Source organism: Nannospalax galili, unplaced genomic scaffold (assembly GCF_000622305.1).
Source record: "Nannospalax galili isolate Female #2095 unplaced genomic scaffold, S.galili_v1.0 scaffold84, whole genome shotgun sequence".
NCBI lineage: Eukaryota > Metazoa > Chordata > Mammalia > Rodentia > Spalacidae > Nannospalax > Nannospalax galili.
In genome coordinates this window covers 1469813-1493589 of record NW_008352272.1, presented here as the reverse complement: position 1 = coordinate 1493589, position 23777 = coordinate 1469813, and the positions used below count along the sequence as shown (strand labels likewise).

General features: G+C 43.5%; 1 protein-coding gene across 2 annotated transcripts in view; it reads left to right on the top strand.

Annotated features, from left to right (window-relative positions):
• Positions 1 to 23777, top strand: part of Prkcb (protein kinase C beta) — a 394800-nt gene that overhangs the window by 256781 nt on the left and 114242 nt on the right. For both annotated transcript variants that reach the window (XR_607822.3, XM_008849211.2), the window contains exons 6-7: positions 12829 to 12985; positions 14094 to 14228. Coding sequence is in view for 1 of the 2 variants with exons in the window: in XM_008849211.2 (XP_008847433.1) it covers positions 12829 to 12985; positions 14094 to 14228 (292 nt within the window). In the remaining variant the exon portion in view is untranslated. The remainder of the gene's footprint in view (positions 1 to 12828; positions 12986 to 14093; positions 14229 to 23777) is intronic.

Sequence of the window (23777 nt, the reverse complement as noted above, 5' to 3'; positions counted from 1 at the left end):
CATGGGGTAAAAGTTTGACTCATAAAAGAAAAAGACAAGATAAATTAGTTAACTGTTGGGTTAATATGGGAGAGATCCTCGGGCTCAGTCCTAAGGAGGAAAAGATGGAAGGAAAAGGAGGGGAGGAGGATGGGAGAAACAATTATAATAATAATGATGAAGAGGAGGAAGAAGAGGAGGGGGAGGGAGAAGAGGAGAGGGGAGGGAGAAGAGGAGGGGGAGGGAGACGGGTTTTTTTGTTTGTTTGATTTGTGTAGCACTGGAAATTAAACCTAAGGTATTGTGCACTCTTTTTAGTTTTATTTTGAGACAAATCCTCATTAAACTGCTCAGGGAAGTTTTAAAGTTTTTATCCTCCTGTCTCAGCCTCCTGAGTAACTAGGATTACACACCCGTGCTACCATGCTTGACTATGGGTTACAAACTACAGCAAATGCATCATTAAAGACAACATAATGATAGCAAATCCAGTTTTGGAAATGTATTAAATACCAATAGAAATCAGGGAAATGCAAATTAAAACCATGATGAGTTACCATTACACACTAACTGCAGTAGCTAAACAATCATAGCAGTGATGATGGTAAGTCAATGTTATGTATTGGCAAGGACACAGAACGAAAAGAACTGTTACTCATCATCAAACCTGAATGTAAAAGGCACAGTCTCTCTGGAAGGCTGTTGGGATCTTACAATGTTAAACATGTATTTATGATACAACCCAATAATCCCTCTCCTAGGCATTTCTTTCAACTATGGAAATGAAGAATTATGTTCATACAAAAACTTACAGTTACTTATGCTCTGTGCATAATCATCAAAAGTTGGAGACTGCTCAAGTGTGTTCAATAGTCAAATGGAAAAAATACACTGTGGTACATCCACACAATAAACAGTACTCAGCTACGAAAGGGACTTATTCATACATATAACGACTTGGATGATTCGCAAAGGCATTATGCTGAGTAAGAGGAGCCAATCTTAATGGTTTCATACTGCATGATTCTATTTTACGCAGTCCTTGAAAAGAGAACACTAAAACAATTAAGAAACAGATGAGTGGCTGCCCAGGCCTGGAGGGGAGTGTGACTTCAGAGGAGAGGTTTTCAGGGTTTCCCGGAGATGATGGAACAACTGTTTTGTGTCCTGCTTTTGTGGTAGTTTATGATTCTATTCACGTGTTCAGATTCACTGGACTACATAGAAACCAAAATACCACCCCCAAACCCATAAATGCTGCAGATAGAAAGTAAACAAATAACATGGAAAAAACAGTGGGCAATGGTCTTAAATGGAGAGATGTGGCTGAGAGGAAGGCATTATTAAATAATCAGGAAGGGTGAAATGACACTAAAATGCATTAAAAATGTTTAAATTTATTATTTTTTAAAATGTGTGTGAGTATATGGCCAGTCAGAAGATGGTGTTGGATTCCCCTGGAACTGAAGTTACGGATGGTTTTTAGTGCCATGTGGGTGTTGGGAATTGAACCCAGGTCCTCTGCAAGAGCATCCAGTGCTCTTAACTGCTGAGCTATCTCTCCAGCCCCCTGAAAAGAATTTTTTTGTTGTTGTGATGGTTTGGATAGGGCCTCACATATCTTTTCCAGCTTGTTATGAGCTGAGGATGACCTTGAACTTCTGATCCTCCTTCCTCTGGGATGGCAGATGTGCTCTACCCCACTTGGTTTACATGGTCCTGGGAACTGAACCCAGGACTTCATGCATGGTAGGTAAGCACTCTACCAACTGAACTGCATTTCTAACTCCTAAAAATCAATTTAAAACTATAAAATAAGTGAAAATGTAAAATGCATAGTAAACAGAGGAACATCCGTTGAAAAACTGTGATCAATGGTATGGATAGAAGCTTGAGGAATACTCCCTGAAATAAGGGACAAATGACAACTATAATTATGAATAGAATGACAGGTATAGAGAACTAAAGGCATTTATTCACAGGTAAACGGACATCAAATATTCTTAAAGACAAATGCAAATGCAAACCCACCTAGATTTGAGGTAGAATTCAAGATGAGCAAGCATGAACTGCATAAAAAGAATGCTTTAGTTATCAAAAGCAAATTTAAGAACAAAAAGACATCATTAACCTAGAGTGAAAATATAGAAAGCAAAAGCTACCGTCTAGTAAGAAGTAGGACATTTTCTGAAATACCACATCAGGAAACTTTTAAAAAAACTTTGTCATTCTAAATGGTTAAAACCATGAAAGTTAATGATATAATTAAAATGAATTTCAACTACATCTATCTTGAGCCCTAAGACCTTCAATAAGAATTTTCTTCTTGTCTAATATTAACAAATATTCATTATCCAAAAAGACTTAGTTGTATTACACCCCAAATGTCCTAGAAGTTCTCCACTCTCCATTATCTGTTGAAAAAACAATAGGACAAGAAGTTTTATTAATGCACACAGTTCTGTTAAACATATAGCACAGAAGATCAGCAGGTACACGAGACAAAGGTGGAAATCCAGTTGAGACCTAACAGTAAAATTGCTTCTGTAGGCAGTGGTAGAAGAAGTGAACTTGGAACTCCAGTAGGGTGACAGGCAATGTAAAGGGCCAAGCTGTACCTGAAAGCCATAAGTGCACAGTGATGCCAACTCCCCGGGGTAATGCTTCCTCACTAAATACTCCCTAAGACAGGTATCACTGAGGGCTCAAGGGATACACAGAGGATGCTACTGGAGACACAAGAAGTTAGAGACATTTGATGCTTTTGGCCAGGAGTGATGGAAACAGAACCACATTATCCCCTGGTGGGCCAGAGGGAAGGAGACTGTTGAGGGGCTAGAGGCTTGGATGAGGCTTTAATCAGTGTAAAAGGCTCAGAGAAGTGAAAATATAAAATAACCCAAAACAGCTAAAACAGAGGCTCTTAAAAGTTCTTACCACAGAGAACTGATAAATGCTCAAGATGATGGAGAACCTAAGTATATTGAGTTGATCAATGCACAATGTATAAACATACTAAAACATCACACTGTACCACATAAGGATGTGCAATCATTTTATCAATAAAAAAATTTTTTAAAGACTTTTGGGAGTTCAGAGGCGATGCCATCCCAGGCGAAAGTCCAAGTTGCGAGATTGGAATGGAAAGGAGGTTGAGATAATAAGAAATGGATTGATTGCATCTGGCTTCAGATCATCTATCATCCTCAAGCTGCCTCCTCCAGGGTTCATTTGTATGGAAATCATACCAAAGGGACACTCTTTCAGCCCTGAAATTTATCTTGGTCATTATACATTTTCATCATATGATTTGGTGTGAATTCTCTCAAAGGTGAAAGGAAACTGGCATTTGTTGGGCCTCTGCCATAAGCTTCACCTTCTGATTCAACGTTATTATCCCTAGTAACTAGGGTGATGGTACAGCTTAGATATTAATTGTCCCCCCAAAGGGCTCATTTTGACAGTTTGATCCATTGCCAGTGGTGCTATTGAGAGTTGATTGCATCAGGAGTATACCACCTTCATAAATTGATCAACCCACTATGAGTTCATAATTGAAAGGGCTCTAAAGAAATCAAGCCTTGATGGAGGAAGTAGGTCACTGGGGACATGACTTTGAAGGATGAACCCTGCCGCTGGCCTCTCCCTTTTGCTCCTTCTGCTTCCTGACTCCCATGAAATGAGCAGCTTTTCCCCACAACACCCTTCCACCAGGATGTTTCTGCCTTGCCACAGGCCTAAAAGCAATGGAGCTAGCCAGCCAAAATCTGAAACCTATGGTACCCTGAGCCAAAATAAATCCTTTAAGCTGTTCTCTCTTAGGCATGTGTGTGTATGTATGTGTTTTGTATGTCCATGTGAGTGTGTGCACATGTGCGTATATGTGTGTGTGTACCTTCTATGGAAACCAGAGGTTGATTTTGGGTTTCCTCCTTAATTAACCTTCATGTTATTGTTTGAGACAGAATCTCTCAGTGAACCTGGAGCTCATCAATTTGGTTTGGTTAGGCTGCATAGCCAGTGAGCTCCAGAGATCCACCAGTCTCCACCCCCTACTCCCAGCATTGGGATTACAGACATACACTGCTTCGTGTAGCTTTTTGTAGGTGCTGGGGATCTGAACTCAGGTCCCCATGTTTGTACAGGAAGGACTTTATCGACTGAGCCATCTCCCCTGTCCCTCTCCTGGGCATTTTGTCAGGGATGGATGGCTGAGTAACATAGATGGTTGTATCATTTATTATCAAAACTCGGACCTTTTTGAGAGTGAAAAGATTTCAGGCAAAGCTAAATTGTCCGGGGCAAACTTGGATGGCACCTTAGTTATTATCTCAATAGCCCAGATGGATAAGTAGAATTCAGTTTTATCAGCATTTTGGACAGAGAGACTTCTTGAGACTCCAAGAAGTCTTTTGACAAAGGCACCCAGTTAGTAAGCATCATGGCAAAGGGGGAAGTTAAGCCTGGGTCTGTCTGTCCCTGTCCCTGATTTATCAATACCAGCTCCCTCCTTTATCTCACTTCCTGTGTCTTGACAGGCTGTTTCCTCGACAGACACCATGACAGTCCCAGCTGGAAATTTGTCTCAACATAGATAATTAGATGTATGACAACTGTTCCTTTGCCAGCAGCCACGGGCAACCAGCTGTGCTAGAAGTCTGTGGGGCCATGACGTGCTTGGGATGACTTGGATCTGCACTTGGGCCTCCCAAAGACCCCATGTTTGCTTGCTTTGTATTTAGAGATGCTGCACAGGATGACTAGTTAAGGGGAGTGGGAAGGGGCTCACAAAAGCTACAGCATCAGAGAAAGCTGGGGTTAGAAACCCCATGGGTTAGAAGTAATAAGGAAACAAGAATGAAAGTGACACAAACCCAGACTGTAGCTATGAAGGCTGAAGTTTCCAGGACAAGATGTGGCTGAGTGGTAGGAACGGTTCTTCATTTTCTCTAGTAAATAATTTTCCACATGAGCAGTTTTTTTTTATGAATTGTCTGAGATCATGGTTCCTACCAACCCTAAAATTCTCCAGTATGTGTTTTCCCAAAACAAGGTTATTCTCTTATATGTATATAGCATGATTGTCCAAATGAGGAAATGTAACCTTGATCCATGCTTCATGGGGGTTAACCAAAGATCCAGGTAAACTGTCAGCCACAAGGGCATGACTGGTATTGGAATGGCCAGTTCAGGGTAGTGAAAAGTCACTTTTTAGCTCATCAGTGTCTGTCCCTCCAGCCCTGGTTTAACCCTGGGGCATCTGCTGAGGCTGTCCGCTAGTCTTGGTGAGGACGTCCCGGGCCTCACTTATTTAGTGTAGAGCCCATTTTCTGGGCTGTGATATAGTTCACAGTTTTGAAGCATCACTTGACAGATCCAGTTGCCCTTTGGAGTCTTTTGGGGGAACAGAATGGAGTCTCTGAATGCCTGGGCAATGGAGTCTTACCTTAGCAACACAATTAATACAAGAATGTAAAGTTACACCAAGAATGTGAACAGAAATCAAAACGACAGAAATCAACAAACGTCTTTCATTAATAACTTTAAATATCAATGGACTGAACTCCCCAGTCAGAAGACATAGACTAGTTGAATAGATTAAGAAACAAAACCCATCTTTTTGTTGTCTGCAAGAAACCCATCTCACCTTCAAGGACAGGCACTACCTTAAGGTGAAAGGATGGAAAAAAATATTCCAAGCAAATGGTACTAAGAAAAAATCAGGAGCTGCAATTCTAATATCTGACAAAACAGACTTCAAAATAAAACTAATCAGAAGAGATAAAGAAGGCCACTTCATTCTGATCAAAGGAACAATTGGCCAAGAAGATATTACAGTCATGAACATATACTCACCAAACTCCCGTGCACCCAACTTCATGAAAACAGTACTACAGGACTTTAAGACCCAGATTAATCCCAACTCATTAATAGTAGGGAACTTCAATACCCCATTGTCTCCAATAGATAGGTCAACAGGACAAAGAATTAAGAGACATCTGAATTAAACAATACCATACATCAAATGGGCGTAACAGACATCTACTGAATATTCCACCCAAGTACCAAAGAATATACTTTCTATTCAGTGCCCTGATTTCTCCAAAATCAACCATATACTGGGGCACAAAACAAGCTTCAATAAATACAAAAAGATTGAAATAATTCCATGCATTCTATCTGACCACAATGTATTTTCTTTGTAAGAAATTCCATCTGGAAAGATGGCTCAGCAGTTAAGAGCACTGGCTGTTCTTGCAGAGGATCCAGGTTCGATTCCCAGCACCTACATGGTGGCTAACAGCCGTCCATAACTCCAGTTCCAGGGGATCCAATGCTCTCTTCTGACATCTATGGGTGTACCTACACACACGCAGGCCATACACTCATACACATAAAATAAAAAATAATAAAAAATGAAGAAATTCAGAATACAACAGATAAGGCTAATATCCTTCTACCCACAACCTTCAAACAATCCCCTTTATCCCCTCAGATATAACCACTATTTAAAACTGATCCTGTGTATATCCTTGTGGATGCTTAGATATTTATATTTGTATATGACCTTATAGAAAATGTGTCTTATTTTGCCTTTCTTTTGAAGATTTGGAGAGCCTTTTAAAAACTTTTGACATAGTTTCAAAATCACAGAAAAGATGACAGGATAGCATAAGGAGCTTCTGAACTCTTTACATGATTGGCTAGTAGTTGCTATTGTGCCCCACGAGCTTATCTTTTCTATTAAATATTTTTAGACGTGTGTATTTTTTTTTCTGAGCCATCTGAGAGTTAAGTAGGGATCATCATTCCCATCAGCCCCCAAATCCTTCCCAAGGGCAGAGACATTGCCCTCTATGTACGCAGTCCATCTATTCAAATGGGGGATTGAGCCAGTGCTACTTACTATCTGATATCGTAGAGCTCAGTTTCATTCGTTGAATCACTGAGCTTTTTCTTTAATAGAGGCATTATACTGTCATCGTCTGAGTTCCTTTTACCTTTGTCTCCCAAATCTCCATGCATATGGCTAGTTCAGTGTCATCAGCGTGTGCCCAGTTATTCACAGTACAGATATGCCCTTGATGGTTTAGACCTGAGTATGTGGGTTACTTCTTACCTTTGTTATTGCAACTACTCTCAACCTGAATGTTAGTGGTTGTGGTTTTGAAGCGTGGTTTTAGCACATACAATGAAGACTCATGAGAACTCAAGATGCCAAGGAAATGTCCTTCAAAAGGAATTTTCATTAAAAAACTCATTTATATAGTGCAGTATCAGACTCAAAAATAAGTCATAATTATTTAGCCTTTCTGGGCGGCGCGGGAGAGAAAAAACCAAAGCAAAGTTCTTGGTGAAGAACAATTCTTAGGAAAATTATTAAGATTGGCGCTATCTTTTTTCTCTACCGGGTCAGGTAACTTTTACCAGGCTGCAGAGCTCTCACTTGCTTGAATTGAATTGCCCTACCTTGATCCGGGTCCAAAGCAAGCGATGTTCTCTGGACCAACGCTCTGTTCTCCTGAGCATTGAGCAAATTTCTACCAGGGGGAAACCTGCTATTTCTGCATTGTATGAAACATTTCATACCATCTGCACTGGCTTGATTTCAGCAAAGATAGTAAAGAAACATTTATCAAGAAAAATCAAAGTAACTCGCCAAGTGTGGTCTAGAGAGATTTGCTTCCTCAGTGCATAAGTGGCCCTCTTGCTGCTGGGAAACATGACTTTGAAAAGCTTTGAGGGGACAGGCCTTCGGACCTGAGCCTACAACTCCTGTCAACTGATAGAGTGGATTTAAAGTAGCTAAACTCTTAGAGATATGAAGGCTAATAGATCCATAATCAATTCTACCCCACTCATTCCTGGAAGTTTTTAGCACATTTGGTAGAGGATGGAGTCAAATAGATAGAAGTAGGAGATGTCCTAGTAGGGTCATGAGAGGGAGGGGGAATCATGCTTCAATGAGGAATGTTCATTTCAAGGCAGGGGGGACAGAAGGCCATGGACAGCTTTAGTACACAGCACACCCAGAGATGGCAAGAGCTGAAAATCTAAAATTAGAGGAAATCTTCCTGATGATTGTCCTTCCAGTGTCATCTCACAAGACAAGGAACATGGGGAGGTGGTCTTCCCAGAGAGAAGAAAGATGAGCTTTTTCTACTTGTGGGTGTCTTGCCAGTCATCCAGACAGACACGTTTCTGGCCAATGTTCTGCAGAACATCTCGGTTCATGTTTTTATGCAGATCACTGTGTGATGGAAGTGTCATCCACAGACTAGAAACTGGCACATGCTATTTTCCTTGGAAGACTCAAGAAATGAGAGAAAATAACAGTTGGGGATTGTGCTCTGTGGGGAAAACGTATGGGCATCGTAAGAAAGCATCACTCTACAGAACTCTGTTACTCCATGCATGCTCTGTGGGCCAGCAGCATCCACCTCACCCAGAGACTTTAGAAAAGCAAAAGAGGGGTTGGAGAGATGGCTCAGCAGTTAAGAGCACTGACTGCTCTTACAGTGGACCCGGGTTCGATTCCCAGCATCCACAGGACGGCTACAAACTATCCTTAACTCCAGTTCCAGGGGAATCCTATGCCCTCTTCTGACCTCTGCAGCATTGCACAACACGGGTGCACTCACATACATGCAGGCAATACACTCATACACATAAAATAAAAATAAATAAAATACATTTGAAAAAAAGAAAAGCAAAAGAATGGATCTCCCTCCAGACTTACTGAATCAGCATCCATCTGTGGGGTGGGTACCAGGAATTGTGTTCCCAAGCCCTTGAGTGATCCTCATGTACACTGAGGCTTGAGGAGTCAGGGTTCAAATGGGAAAGTTCAGTGCTTAGTTCTTAGGAAGAACAACTAAGGTGGTCCAGGTCTGTCGTCCCAGCTACTCAGGAGGCTCAGGGGACAGCATGGGATGATCATCCTGCCCACAAAGAACGTATAAAGCCAGATTTATTAAAAGTATAGCTGATTTTTGATGAGACAGTAGCCAGACCACATAGTGTCAGTTACAGGACAGGCAGGCAACTTACTTGGAAGTTACTTTACAAACTTCAACCTCAGTTTCTCTTTTAAAAATATATTTCTTTTAAAAATATTTTAAAATTTTATGTGTTATGAGTGTACTGCCTCCATGTATGTAAGTGTGCCCATGTCATGCACAGGAGATCAGAAGAGAGTGTCAGATTCCCCTGGCACTGGAGTTACAGATCGTTGTTAGCTGCCATGTGGGTTCTGGGAATCAAACCTAGGTCTTCTGCAAGAGCAGCCAGTGCCTTTAATTGCTGAGCCGTCTCTCCGTCCCCTCAACCTCAATTTCTTGCTTAATAAAATAGGTTGATACAAGAGTGAAATCAGACAATGAATGTTTAGTGCAGAACCCAGAACCTAGAAAATATTCAGCAAATGCTAGCTAGTTTTGTTACTGCGTCTGCTCTCATTGTTATCAGTCATGGCCCTCTTACTACATTGTCTGTGTTTTATTTATTTTTGTAGCACTGAGGCGTGAACTAAATGCCTCATACATGCTAAGCAAGCATTTTAGTACTGAGTTATAGCCCCAGGCCTCTTTTTATTTTGAGGCAAGGTCTCACTAAGTTGCCCAGCTGTCTTTGAACTCACTTGGTAGTCCAGGAGGTCTTGAACTTGAGATCCTCTTGCTCATGTTGTCTCCTGGATCCCTCAAGACCTAACAGAACACTTAGCACATAATAGGAATCTGCTTATTGGGCTTAACTGAATCAGGGCCGGAGAGGAACATTTCCTGCTTTTGGTGCAGCTGAGATGGAGGATGAATTGAACCCATGGCTTAGCAGAAGACAGGACCACAGCGAAACAGCAGTGCATCCCCAGAGCCCGCCTACATCTTCTCTGTCATTGTTCAGTTCCAGTCCCTACTTGAGGCAAGTATTTAAGCAAGTCTCCTTCCCTCTGTTCTTGCTTCCCTCCCTCCCCTCCTCTTCCCTGCCTTCCTTTCTCTCTTTTCCTTCTTCCCTTTCCCTCCTTTCTTTCCCCCTCTCCTCTGCTAGCGTGTGCATATGTGTAATCTTTGCTCTCCTCCCTCCTCCTTCCCCTCCCTCCTTCCCTCCTTCCTGTCCCCTCTGATCCTCCCTCCCTCCCTCCCTCCCTCCCTCTCCTCCTTCTTGCTTCACAGCAAACAATGGTCATTGGCTTAAATGTAGGAAAATAAAGGATAGTTGAATTTAATCAGGTCTTGTGTTTTGTCAGATAAGTAAACTATAAAGAAATCGAAAAGGAAATTGAAAGCATTTTCAAGGGAACTATTATAATGCACCCCAAAATCTATGCTGGGTTAAATGGTGTGGAAACAGGAGGAAATAGTGGTGCAGAGAGTGTGCATCAGGCCCAGTGGATTGATTGGTGAGGGAAGATTTGTTGCCATGGGAAGCAGAGCTAATGAAATGGAGATAACAGAAGTGGTATAAGAGAGTGGAGTCCTTAAAGTTCTATGGGAGTGTATTAGTTCCTTTTCTGTTGCTGTGATAAAACACCATGACTAAGAGTTTATTTGAGCTTACAGTTCCAGAGGGATCAGAGTCCATCATGGCAGGGAGCCATGTGGCGAGAGATGGCTGGAGCAGAAAGCAGAGCATTTGCCTTTCAAACAGGCGCAGGAAACAGAAAGCCGCTGGAAATCCAACAAGTCTTAAGAATCAAAGCCCGCTCCCGGTGACGTGCCACATCTTCTAACACCTCCCCAAACGGCACCACCAACTGGGGACAAAATGTCCAAATACTTGGAACCTATGGGGGATATTCTCATTCAAACCGTCGCAGGGAGGATGTGATTGGGTGGAAGGGAACACCGTGGGAAGTGAAGGCATGAATCACCCTACATTCCAGTCATCTCTCTTCCCATCTGTTTTTCTTGTCATTTTGAACGTGTAAGATTCCTGTTTTTATTGTCATCTTGTATCTGTAGAACATTAGAAAGAGTGTTGAGAGTTGTGGAAATGGGCATCATCGTCTCATGACCTGCGGTGCTATTACTTCAGTTAGCCTTGGCCTTGTCCAGGGATTTCTTTGCTATTTCTAGATAATGACAACAACCTTGTGGTTTTCTTCTTTCACCTGTAAATTGATGAATGTGTTGATGATAGATCTGCTAACAGAAGAAGCTTCTATAGCTTCTAGAAGTTAATTTCATTCATATCTGAACTGAAAACATAACTTTGGATTTTCTCCCATAACTGAGATGGTCAACACAGTGTCCTTAAGTTCCATGCAAGCCTCATTTTCTAGTCCTCTTTTCTTCTTACCTATGCTACTACATTTTGAATCGACTTCAGATCAGTTTCTTCCTGTTTGTTCAGGCTGGTGTTTTCCTCTCTCATCCTCTTGGTGGCCCATTGAATCTTCAGTGCTGACTCTACACTCCCTTCCCTTCCCTGAGCTGGTCCTATAACCTTTATCTAGGTGTTCTTAATCTGGGGTGGAGCCTAGCTATAATGCTGCTGGTGTTACCATTCTTCTCTCTGTGGGCTGCCTGGGTGTTGCTGATGAAGGACACATGGATAACAGCTGCACCTTCGTCTTGGTGGCAGCCCTGTAATTCTTTCCTAGCCTTTTCTTTTTGAATGAAGGCAACATTTATAACATATAAAATTAGCCATTTAACTACTTTAAAATATACAATTCAGCGGCACTTGGTTTACATTTACAACATTAGGCAGCCATCATCTCTCTCTAGTGCCACTGAATCTCCAGTACCCTGAAGCAAAGTCTGTACTCGTGAAGCAGTGACCGCTAGTCTGCTATTTGTTTCTGTGGGTTGACCTGTTCAGGATTATGTTAGGCAGAATTTTTCACTGCTGTGACCAGACACTTAAGGGAGGAAGGATCTACTTCACTCATGGTTTCAGAGGTTCAGTTCATCATGGTGGGGAGGCAGGCAGAGCTGTAACAGGAAGTGACCAGGCCAAGATCTAGCCCCCAAGGACATGCCCTCAGTGATTTACCTCCTTCAATCAGACCCCACCTTCTGCAGGTCCACCATCTCCCAATGGTTTATTCGTGTTTGGCACCCATCAATGGATTAAACCATGCATTAAGTCAGAGCCTTCGTCTAACCACCTCTGGAAATGCCCTTGCAGACACACCCACAAGTGCTTTACTAATGTCCTAGGCACTTTCCAATCAATCAAGTTAACAATCAAGGCTGACCATCACAGGCATGTTCCATCACACAGTATGTAACATTTGTGTCTGGGCACACACATATTCATAGTGGCACCAATCCCACTAGTCAGAAAGTAGAGACAACCTGAATGTTGACTGACTGATGAATGGGTATATCTATATAATGGAATATTACTGAGCCTTAAAAGGGAAAAGAGTACTGATACACACTATACCATGACACACCTTGAAAGTGCTACGTGAAAGTGAAAGAAGCCAGCCTTTCTTGTGGGCTTTGAGGATGACAATTTTAGTAAAATGACTGTACCTTGGGAGTGGCTTGGACAGAGCTTTATGAAAGTCAGAACTAAATTTTTAGGAAGGCTGACCATGAAGTATGTTATATGCATGCATGAAACTATTGCAAGGAAACCCATTATTTTGTATAATTAATGTATGCTAATAAGTAAGAGATTTATTTTTAAAAGAAATCTTGTTGTTTAGCCAATATAAGACAGAATCTGCATCCTGGCAAGTTATCGCATGCCTTCCTAGCTGTTGATGTTAATAAATTTAAATTCCTGTTCAGTAGATGTGAGGCCCGTGACCCTGCCACTGGTCCTGCAGTCATCAATGATGGGTACTTAAATATTGGGACCTTACTGATATTGAACCTCATATTTGTTTTTCAGTAAGAGATGCTAAAAACCTTGTACCTATGGACCCCAATGGCTTGTCAGATCCCTATGTGAAGCTGAAACTGATCCCTGATCCCAAAAGTGAGAGCAAGCAGAAGACCAAAACCATCAAGTGCTCCCTCAATCCAGAGTGGAACGAGACCTTCAGATTGTAAGTGGAGATCACGATGGTCTGGGTGGCAGAAGTTGGGCTGTGGGTCACCAGGGACCGAGGGGCCCCTTCCTCAACCCGTTTCCTCCTCTCCTGTTGCGTCTGCCTCCCTCCCCTTTTCTCTTCCATCTGGATTTCAGTATTGTGAGTCAAGGGAAAACCAGAACTCAGTTTTAAAAATAGAGTTGACAACTCCTGTGGTGTGGGGCAGCGGGTAGGTGAGAATGAGCATACGTGTCGCTTGGTGAAGGTAAATGTGTGGGACAGAACTTACAGGATGTACCAGCAACCCTCTCTGGGCTGGGTTTAGAGTTGATGCTGGGTTTGCAGCCTACTGGGAGATCTCCATCAGAGTCCCTAGAAGGTCTCCCCTGGCCTAGAAGAACTTAGAGGTCCCTTTCTAAATGTATCTAGGTCAATGGTTGTTAATTATAACAGCTGGTAGTTATTGAGCATGCATTATGTGTAACAAGCACTAGTTAAGTGATCTAACTTCACTGATGAATTCCATTCCTATTTTATGGATGGGGCTTATAGAAGTGAGAAAATAACCAAAGTCTCATGGCAAGTGGGAGGCAGAGCGAGATACGGCCTCACATAGTCTGACATGACAGGCCAATTTTCAGCCACAGGCTAGCCGCATGGTTCTTGAGGGTAGCCTCATCTCCTCTCCCCTTTTTCAGGGTTAAATAGGGACCACCTTAGCTTCTCAGGCTATGTCTCAGACCCGTTTTCCCTGAGACTCCAGCAAGAGCCTTTCTTCATAAGTCTCTAGTCACCCTCAACCCACATGTGTGCAAATGTATACACATGCACACCCAGTGATGTCATGGTATCAGTATTTCTCCAAGTCACTGTCCACGGAAATTAAGACATAGACAGCACACACAGGAAGACCTGCCTGTGCTAGAGCTGGCTTAAGCCACAGGCTGTCAAACAGGGTGAGCTCCTGATCCCTGGGGAATGAAAACTGAGTATTTCTCTTGCAGCAGCTTGTAATGGTTGAGAATTTCTACCTCTGGGTTTTGTCCTCTTGACCATTTCATATGCTTGAGAAATCAAACAGCCCCAGCTGACTCTCTCTCGTTCTTTCTCCCTCCCTCACCAGTCAGCTGAAAGAATCAGACAAAGACAGAAGACTGTCGGTTGAGATCTGGGACTGGGACCTGACCAGCAGGAATGATTTCATGGGGTCTCTGTCTTTTGGGATTTCAGAACTGCAGAAAGCTGGCGTGGATGGCTGGTAAGAAAGACTTAGCATTGGAAACCACAATGTAATTCCGTTTATCAGACATGGGATCGGACATGTTTTCCTTTTTCTCTTAAAATTGCAACATGATGGGGCTGGAGAGATGGCTCAGCAGTTAAGAGCACTGGCTGTTCTTGCAGGTGACCAGGGTTCAGTTCCCAGCACCCACATGAAGGCTAACAACCCTCTGTAACACCAGTTCTAGGGGACCTGATATCATCTTCTGGTCTTCATGGGTGTTGCATGCACAGGTACACTTACACACATGCAGGCAAAACACTAATGCACATAAGTAATAAATAAATTTAAAAATTGCAACATGAAAATAAAAACCTAAAGCAATGGTTGGTACATTGGATTGGCCTTTTCTATGAGCCCTACTTGCCTCTCTAACTTAAGAAAGAAGACTTACTGAGTTAGTGGCACAGGAATTTATTTAATCCTAGCTATCTGGAACACAGAGGCAGGGAGGATTGCAACTTCACGGTCTGCTTGAGCTATAGGGTGAGTCCAAGGCCAATCCGGGTAATTTAGCGAGGGCTTGTTTCAAAATAAAAAGTGCAAATAGGGCTGGAATACAGCTCAGTGGTAGAGCATTTGCCTACCAGGCGCAAATCCTTGGGAGGTGGGGGAAGTTGTTGCCAGTATTAGAAATCTGGGGCAAATCATCTCCCAGCATTCAGGAGGCAGAGGTAGGCAGATCTCTGTGAGATCAAGGCTAGCCTGGTCTACATAGTGAGTTCTAGGTAGCTGAAGCTACAGGGAGACCCTGTCTCAAAAAAAAAAAAAAAAATCTGGGTCTGTCAGTAATGTGCTTGCTGTGTAAGCATGAGGACCTGAATTCAGATCCCCAGAGCCCACAGAAAAATTGAGCCCAGCAGCAACAGCAGCAGCACATGTCTATAACCCTAGGATGGGGAGGAGAACAGAGACAGGGAAACCTCTGGAGCTTGCTAGGCAACCAGTCTAGCCAATTGATGAGCTCCAGGTTCAGTGAGAGCCCCTATGTCAAAAACGAAGTGGAGAGTGACTGAAGAAGACACTCAACATCTGGTCTCTGGCACACACACACACACACACACACACACACACACACACATGCATCTACATGTACACATGCATACACATGGAAACGTGCACACACTCTGAGGCTTCAAGGCTGCAACAGAGAACAGTTGAATAGTTAATGTCCCCACCAGGCAGGATGTGATTTTCTCTTGGCTGGAGTCCTTACCCTTCCCTAGTTTATTCCACCTCCACCACTGACACAAATGCATGTGTCAACCAGCCCCATGGGCTCCAACGAAGCCCTTGCAGTTTACCCAACAGACGTGAGTGACCCCACTGGCCGACTGACATCGACAATGCCTTCCACGCAGGTCCACGTTCACCTTCAATGTCTCCTTTCTTCTGGAGTTTTTGTTTTGCTTTCTTCTAGTGGCAGAAAAAAGACCCCTATCCAATATCTCCTATAGGCAAGTGGGTTAGTCCTGTGGGCAGGTTCAGTTACCCGAGGAAGAGACAGAATTGATGGTTTAACCTGGTTTCCCAGCTGGTGCTCATGGAAGTGGTGGTCCGGCTGCTCTTAATTCTTTAAGATAAATTATCTCCTTTCTGAATTGTCCAATTTGGAACTTTTTCAGTTCAAGTGGAAGAAAAATCAAACTGGTTTGCAAGAAAGAGAATTTATCTTCCAGTCTCTATACCCCTTCCACTGTCCACCTTACAGAGTCCTTGTGTCCGCCCTCTGTTTATCACAGGCTCTTATTCAAATGGATGGAGTGTTCTAGTCCCTAGGGGTGCATCAGGATAGAAGACTTTAGTGGAACTTATATTGGTCGGGGGGGAGTGTTAAACCTTGAGCAGGAAATTGTACAAATAACAGATCAAGGACCACATAATGAGGGAAGTGAAACAGAACAAGTAGTAAAAACCAAATTAAAAGAATAACAGCAACAACAAACCTAAGGTGCATTAAACAAAGTACAGTTCGCAAATGACTGAATGCATAATTCTCATAAAGTAATGAGTATGCATCAAGGCTGGGCTTGACTCACTGCTGAGGATCATGTCCGATCCCATGGAAAGACTGAAGAAGCTGATATTTAGAACACTGGCACTTGGAGAAAGGGATGCTGAAAGAACTTGGCTGCATTAAATATGAAACCAGACGATAACAGAGCAAGAGGAGCCAGCCTTTGTGGTTCTGTTATCTACCTGACGGGGGAAAAACAGATGGCCTTACCTCAATTTCCCCAAAGTTCACATCTTTCTCTGTAGACCAGGGAGGCCATCTGCAGCTTAATGACTGTGACTAACTTAGATAGAGTGACATTCTGGGAGGAAGGATGCCTAATTGGGAAACGAACTCACTAGGGTGATGTTACAAGGTCACACCATCATCTTTTCTTCCCCTCCAAGCCTTGGTTATCTCCCCTAACGTTTGGATAACTGACTTCGCATGTTCCCATATTTGTGGATGCACAGATGAGGTGTTCCTTCCTCTGTAAGAGAAGTTGACAGAGATTAAAGAATCCACAATTCCTGGGGAGTAGAAGTGAGGCAGGAGAGACCATAATAATAACCTTGGAAAGGATAACCACCATTGACTGGCTCTGCCTGGCTGCCTGGCATGGGACTGAACATACATGTTGTGGAAATCAGAGGTGCAAAAAAAACCACATTTCATTTTCGAAAAGGCCATTAGACTTTCTCAAGCCATTTTGTGACCTCACAGTGGTCACAGCAAAGGATCCCTTTGGGCTTCTCTTGAACAGGGCCCATTCTGATGGCTGCTGAGCCAGTGTCCCTGACTCCTAGAAACAGGCCTGTCCCTACTTTGCTTTGGAACATCTTGCTGGCTTACTGCTTGAGCCCCAGTCCTGGTGTGCTGCCTCCCACTGTGTGTTCCCTCCACATAGGGCCCTCTACATTCCAGCACCAGCCACTACCAGGTCCCATTTCTCTTCTGAGTCTCCTTCATGGAGAGCTGGAAGTTCTGCCCAGAGTCCTCCTTCTTCCCCTGTGCTGCAGCTGCAATGGCACTGTCCTCTGTGAAGACAGAACCATGCCACGGTACCACCCTCCACATATCCCCTCCTCTCTTCTCTTTCCCTGGTCCACAAAACTGCATGAGAAAGTCCAAGTCTATTTTCAGAAATGGAGTTGCTTTTTCCTGCACGTCTGGTTTTGCTGTGTGTGTGTTCAGTGTTCAGCCCAGTGTCTGGCATCCAGTCAGAGGCTGCAAGTGGTAGCTATCATTCTAAACACATGCCACAGCCTAGGTAGCACCTGCCCAGTCTACTCAAACAATTGGACAATTTTAATGACAACAATAAAAATCCCATTGTTTACTTTAAAAAGTTATTGACATAAACAATTTTTCCTAGAAAAACCTTAACATTTAACTCCAGCAAACAAAGAGAAAACACAAAGGCCTAAATGATCTGGATACCAGAAGATGGACTGAGTTGTACCTCAGTTGCCTAGCAGGCATGGAGGCCCTGGGTTCCACCCCCAGGACCACATAAACACAACATTTATTACAGACCTGTAATTTCAGCCCTGAAGAGGTCGAGGCAGGAGAATCGGAAGTTGAGTTTGAGGCCAGCCTGGGCTACTTGAGATCCCTACTCAAAAAAAAAAAAAAAAAAAAAAAAAAAGGTGCAATTAATAAGCAATGACAGCAGGGAGGCAAAAATGGCTTAAGAATAAAAGGGGCATCTGGAGGTAGCTTTTCACATTGGCACTTAGATGGGCAAGGAATCCTCCCATCTGTTCCAGGCGGAGCATCTTTCTCCAGTGCAGATCAGTTCAGCATGTGTTAGAGACACACAAATCATAGTGACAAAACTGAGGTTTGTGCCCAGGTATCTGTGATACCAGAGCCTCAGTGTCTACAGATCTCATCCTATCTCGAGACAGGGGTAGGCAGAGGGCAATTAGACAGTGAGAGGTTGACCTTGCTTCTTCTAACTAGAGGGATACGCTGTGACTTCAAGCAGATCACTTCTCTCTGTGCCACAGGCTTCTCAGCAGAATTGTGGTACCCATCACACTCATTATAACATCCTCTGTCCCTCACTTAGGTTGGCTGTCAAGTCCGTGAAATAATAGTCAGGTGACTTTTGCAAAATAAAAGCTCTCTCCCAAAATGTGCTGGTGAAATTTCTCTTTAGATTTAAGGCCAAAGAATCTATGGTGATGTTGCCATGGCCCTAAATTCTAGAAATTTAGATTCTTGGCCTAGGGAGACTTTAAAAATTATTTATTTAATTTATTTTTTATTTGTGCGCTCTGTATGTGTGTTGTGTATGCATGTGAGTGACCCTATTCCCAAGCATGTGGAGGTCAGAGGAGATGTCAGGTGTCTTCCTCTATCTCTCTGCACATTAACGTTTGAGATAAGGTCTGTCACTGTACCTGGAGCTCACAGGTTTACCTAGTCTAGCTGTCTGGGAAAGTCTCCAGGACCCTCCCACCTCTCCCTCCCCAGTGCTGGGATTACAGGCCTATGAGACCACACACACAGTTTTTTTTATGTGGGTGCTGGGGATCCAAATTCATGTCCTCGTGCTTGTGCAGCAAAATGATGGTTCTGTTCATTCTGTGATGATGAGGGATCTGAAAAATTCCTCCTGCCTATTAGTACTGCCCAGCAGGTGTGCCTCTGGTATTGGGTTACAGGAGCAATCTGTACAGTTGCCTCAAGGAACAACAGGCTAGACCCCAGAGCTCAACTGTGCAGAGGGCTCCACCATCCAGGTTTGGGTTGGCAGACTCAGTGGTACCCACACCATGAGGAAATCCGCAGAGCAAGTCCTGGTGGTCCAGTGACGCCTGACTGTGATTTAACACCACGTGGCATGGGCCATAGAGGCAGCTGTTCAAGCTTCCAGATGTGAGGCAGCCGCTCATCTGCCTGGATGCCGCTGGCACCATACCTGCCGTCACTTCTAATTGTGTGTATTTATGCATTCTCCTTCCTTCCCTTGCTTTTTCCAGAGATTCACGTGTTTTACTCGTTTGGTTTTATTTTTCTTCAAAGAGTCGGCTCTGGGATGACGCCTGGGCTCTGTACCTGTCTTCTTCGGTGGTATTATTTCACACTTGTCTTTGAATCTCAGTTGAGTATTTTGCCGTTTTTCTTCCCTTCCTTGTTCTTTGAGAATAATGAACAGTATTGGAGGGGATACGCAGGTCCTTTAAGTTTTGGCACGCCACCCCCTGATTTCTGCTGCTGTTTCTGGTCTGCCATTGTGGTTTTTGCATCTGCTTTCGCAGGCTTGCATGCAGGCATGCTTTTTAGCTTTGCATTTAAATGTTTGGTCCTAATGGTGAATGCAGTCACTCTGGTTTAGTCAAGAAATGTGGCTTCTGTGCTTTTCTTTTTCTCCTCTTTCCCGTTATTTTAATTAACTTGGTTTACATTCAGTGTCTCTAAATGTCCAATGGGCGTTTGAATTAAAAGATTATATTTGCAATTCAATATTTATCAACTCCACCTTTTACAATGTCCAGATCTTTTATGTCTCTGCATTTCCATTTCGTTTGTTTGACGCTCCCAGTAAAACGGTTAGAGGTGTTTTCATTTCCAGTGTCCTTTGCCTTCTGTGTATGCAGCAGCATCGCCATCCTCTCTCTTCCCCTTCGTGGCTCGTGATGCTAAAATGGAATTGCCTTCGCTGCAGTTAATGCTTTTCCCTAACTTCACTTTGTGCTGGCATTCATTCATTCATTTATTCATTCATTCATTCATTCCAGCTCTTTGGAAACATGCAGCCAGAAATCTCTGTGCTAAGGAGATTCAAGTGAACAAAACAGATACAGATCTCCTGCCTCATGAAGTTTTCTCTCTAGATGGAGAACAAGAAGTAACATTTTTATATGAGCAGTAATAAAAAGTGAACCATGGCATGTTTGAGGCTGATAAATGCTATCCAAGGAAGTAAACAAGAAATGGGCAGGGAGGATGCTGGGGGAAGGCTGCTGTGCAGATTTCACAGGGTCCTTTTTCGGGAAAGAACTCACCAACTAGGTGACATTTAGCAAGGGCCTGAAGGGAATGCAGGGGAGGGCCCTACTGATGTCTTGGGATTGATGTAGATGGGAGAGCAGTGTATGCAAAGGCCCTGGGGCACAGGTGTGCCTGCTGAGCTTATGGAGCAGGGAGGTGACTTGCAAGCTGGGGTTGAATCAATGGGGGGAGAGACCCAGGAGGATATGCAGAACGGGACCCTCTAAGGACTTTGTTTTCTGCTCTGAATTAAGGAGACCCATTTACCTCTTTCTCTGTCTTTCCCTCTCTGTGTGTGCTTGCAAAATGAAAATGAAGTCTCACTAACACAGTCCCCTGCATTTTACATCTAACAACATATTACAAACCTTTTCTCATCACTCATCATTTTTTGTGTGTGTATGATGGGTATGTGTGTAGTGTGTATGTGTGTGTGCCTGTTCATCTGTGTGAGTGTTCATGGGGGGGACACTCATGTACTATGGCACACGTGTGAAGCTCAGAGGACAATCTCTTGTGTTGGTCCTCCTCCCCCACCTTGTTTGAGGCAGGGTCTCTCGTTCGCTGCTTCGTACATCAGGCTAGCTGACCACGAGCTACCAAGGTTTCTGTCTCCACCTCCCGTTTCCTCCGAGGAGAGCTGGGATTACAGATGGGCACTCTTGTATCTGGCTTTACCCAGTTCTGGGGATCTCAACTCTGATCTTCTCACATGGGTTGCAAGTGCTTTATCCACAGAGCCATTGGAGTCACTGCCAGACATGGTTTCTGACAGCCTCATGTGACCCATTCTGTGGATCTGTCACAGTCATACAGTCATGTTATTCTAACATGGGAAATGCATAGCTATAAAAATAGCTCCATGATAAACTGCAGCACAGCCCCTGTTTGCACAACTTTAATTGCTTCCTAATAAATCTGCAGGCCTGAAATTGAGAGCTCCGAGAACGTATATATTATTAAGGTGTTTACCAACATATGCTATATTTAAAGAAATTTTTCTTATCTGATGAATGTGTGGGAAGATTACTTCACCCGCACTTGTCAACACTTGGTGTTGTATATTTCAAATAAGTGACACAAAGATTGCACTAATTTTTCATTAATTATGCTAAACATCCCAATTTGCTGATTGCCATTTGTTCATATCTATGAATGACAGTCCTAGATTTTCCCTTTTCTTATTGATCCCTAAGAACTTTATGTAAGGGGACGTTGCTCAGTGTAGACCACTTGCTCAGCTAATATATGGCCTGGGTTTGATTCCTAGCAGTGCAGAAAAAGAAGAACTTTTGCTATAATGATATTAGTGTTTTCCCCAATATTCATGTCGTAAAATTCCTCCCTTTCTGTTAGGTGTTACTTTTGTTAATATGTGTTAGTGGTGTATATAGCATTCTGTGTGAGTCTAACCTAATGTGATAAATATGAAGCCGACAGCCAGAGCGATTTCTCCCCTCTGTCTTCTAATTTGCTAATCATCTGAATTATCCTTCTCGTGTTCACTGTCTCTGATGGATTTTGAAATTCAGCGATTGGATTTTTCTTCTGAGACAATCTTTCCTAATTTCAGATTGTTCCCTTTTCAGACTCTCTTGACTCTCATTGAAAATATGAATCAGACATTTTCTAGAACTTTCTTTCGGCAGCTGTTCTCTCAAGAGGCTCAGAGCTGCTGTTTCGTTGTTTCTTTTCCTGTGGATGGCAGAGCTTCCATGGTCCTGCTGTCTCCTCTGCCTGTCCCTGCAGGAGGATGAGCACAAAGACGGTAACTGTCCTAGTCATTCGGATCCAGATAAGGGAGCCAGGAGTCTTTAAATTTCTTTTCTTTTTAGTTCTGCTTTGTTAGTTCAGGCTTCCCATTCCTTGGGCATAGCTGGGAAGGGACCATAGCTAGAGACTGGCATGTAACAGGTAGTTCTTCCTCACAGTGGAGAAGCAGCATCTTTACATTGGTTCTGTGCATTGGGAAGTTGGATGGAGTCCCTGTTCCTTTCTGCTAAGCCTGCACGTGTCCTCACACGGTCAGAGCAGAAGTGCACTGAGTCTGAGGCACAAGGACTTCACGCAGTCTTTCTGCACTGCTTGCGATAATCATGCTGTGAGGGCATCGCTGACCTCTCCCCAGGGTCCAGGATGTGCGGGCGGGCACGGAGCCCTCATCCTCTCCTTGCCCCTCTGATCCAGTCTTGTCAGTTGTGCTCTGTTGGGGGTGCCCATTACACATGACAGCGGGTGAACTCCTCTGTACCTGTGTTTTCTGAAGCATAAGACCCCACGCAACTTTGGGCACTGACAATGGAGCATAAATCCTACTAACTTGTACCTAAAGACACTGTTCATTTGTCAGTTCTCCTTCCTTTCTTCAGGCTACTACAAAGACAAGGTCCCTAGACTCTGTAACACCCACGCTGCTAACCTCCCAACTTAAAAAGGAGAGCAGGCAGGCCCTAGGCTCAGGGACTTTGGAAAGCAACAGCATCTCCTTGAACTCGAGAACATCCCTCTGCATTAGTTCCTTTTCTATCCCTGATGAAATACTTGACGGAAATAACAAAGGAGGAAGAATTCTTTTGGCTCACAGTCTCAAACATCCATTTGTAGCTAATTAGCCTGGTACATTTAAGCAGAGCACCACCACAGCAGCTGAGAGTGAGAGAAGGCAGCAGTCCACATCACGGTGGACCAGGAAGCAGAGCAGGAAATAGGGGCTGCGTGGAACCTTCAGAAACCTTGATGACTGCTTCCTCCAGCCGGGCTCCACCTACTAGAGGTTCCATAGCTTCTGAAAAGAGCTCTGCCAATTGGGGACCAAGTGTTCAAAACATGAGCCTGTGCTCTATCTGTGCGTGCACATATGTAGACCAGAGATTGATGTTAAGTGTCTTCCTCTGTCATTCTCCACCTTATGTATTGAGACAAGGTCTCTCACCAAACCTGGAGATCACCAACTGGCTAAGAGCCCCTAGGTCCTTCTGTTTCCACCTCCCAGGGCTGGGATTACAGGTGTCTGGCTTTTTACATAGGTGCTGGGGATCCGAGCTTGGGTTCTCATGCTTGTGTAGCAAGCATTGTACACACTGAGCCATCTCCCCAGCCCTATCTCTTTTTGTCTCTCTATATATATTTTATTGCATTTTTGTGCAGATTATACATCTTAATATTAATCATCCTATATCTACACCCCCATAGTCCCCCACTGGATTTCATGCATTCCGTCATATATATTAAGGCCTATTGAGTCGAGTTTGTATTCCCAGATGTCCCTCCAGTGTGAGTTCATCCTCTGCAGCCTGGTCAGCCTATCTAGTGACACTCCCTACAAGAAGACCATCTCTCCCTCACCCAGCAGTGATCAGCTGCCAATAGTTCCTCAGCTGAGGTTGCAGCTTCTTACCCATTTCTCCACTTCTATGCAGGGTTTTTGTCTGGTTTGAGTGTGCATGGGTCTTGTGCATATTGTTACCATTGTTGTAAGTTCAAATGAGCAAGTTCCCAGAAGCCTGGAAAAACTCTTACCTTGTGTT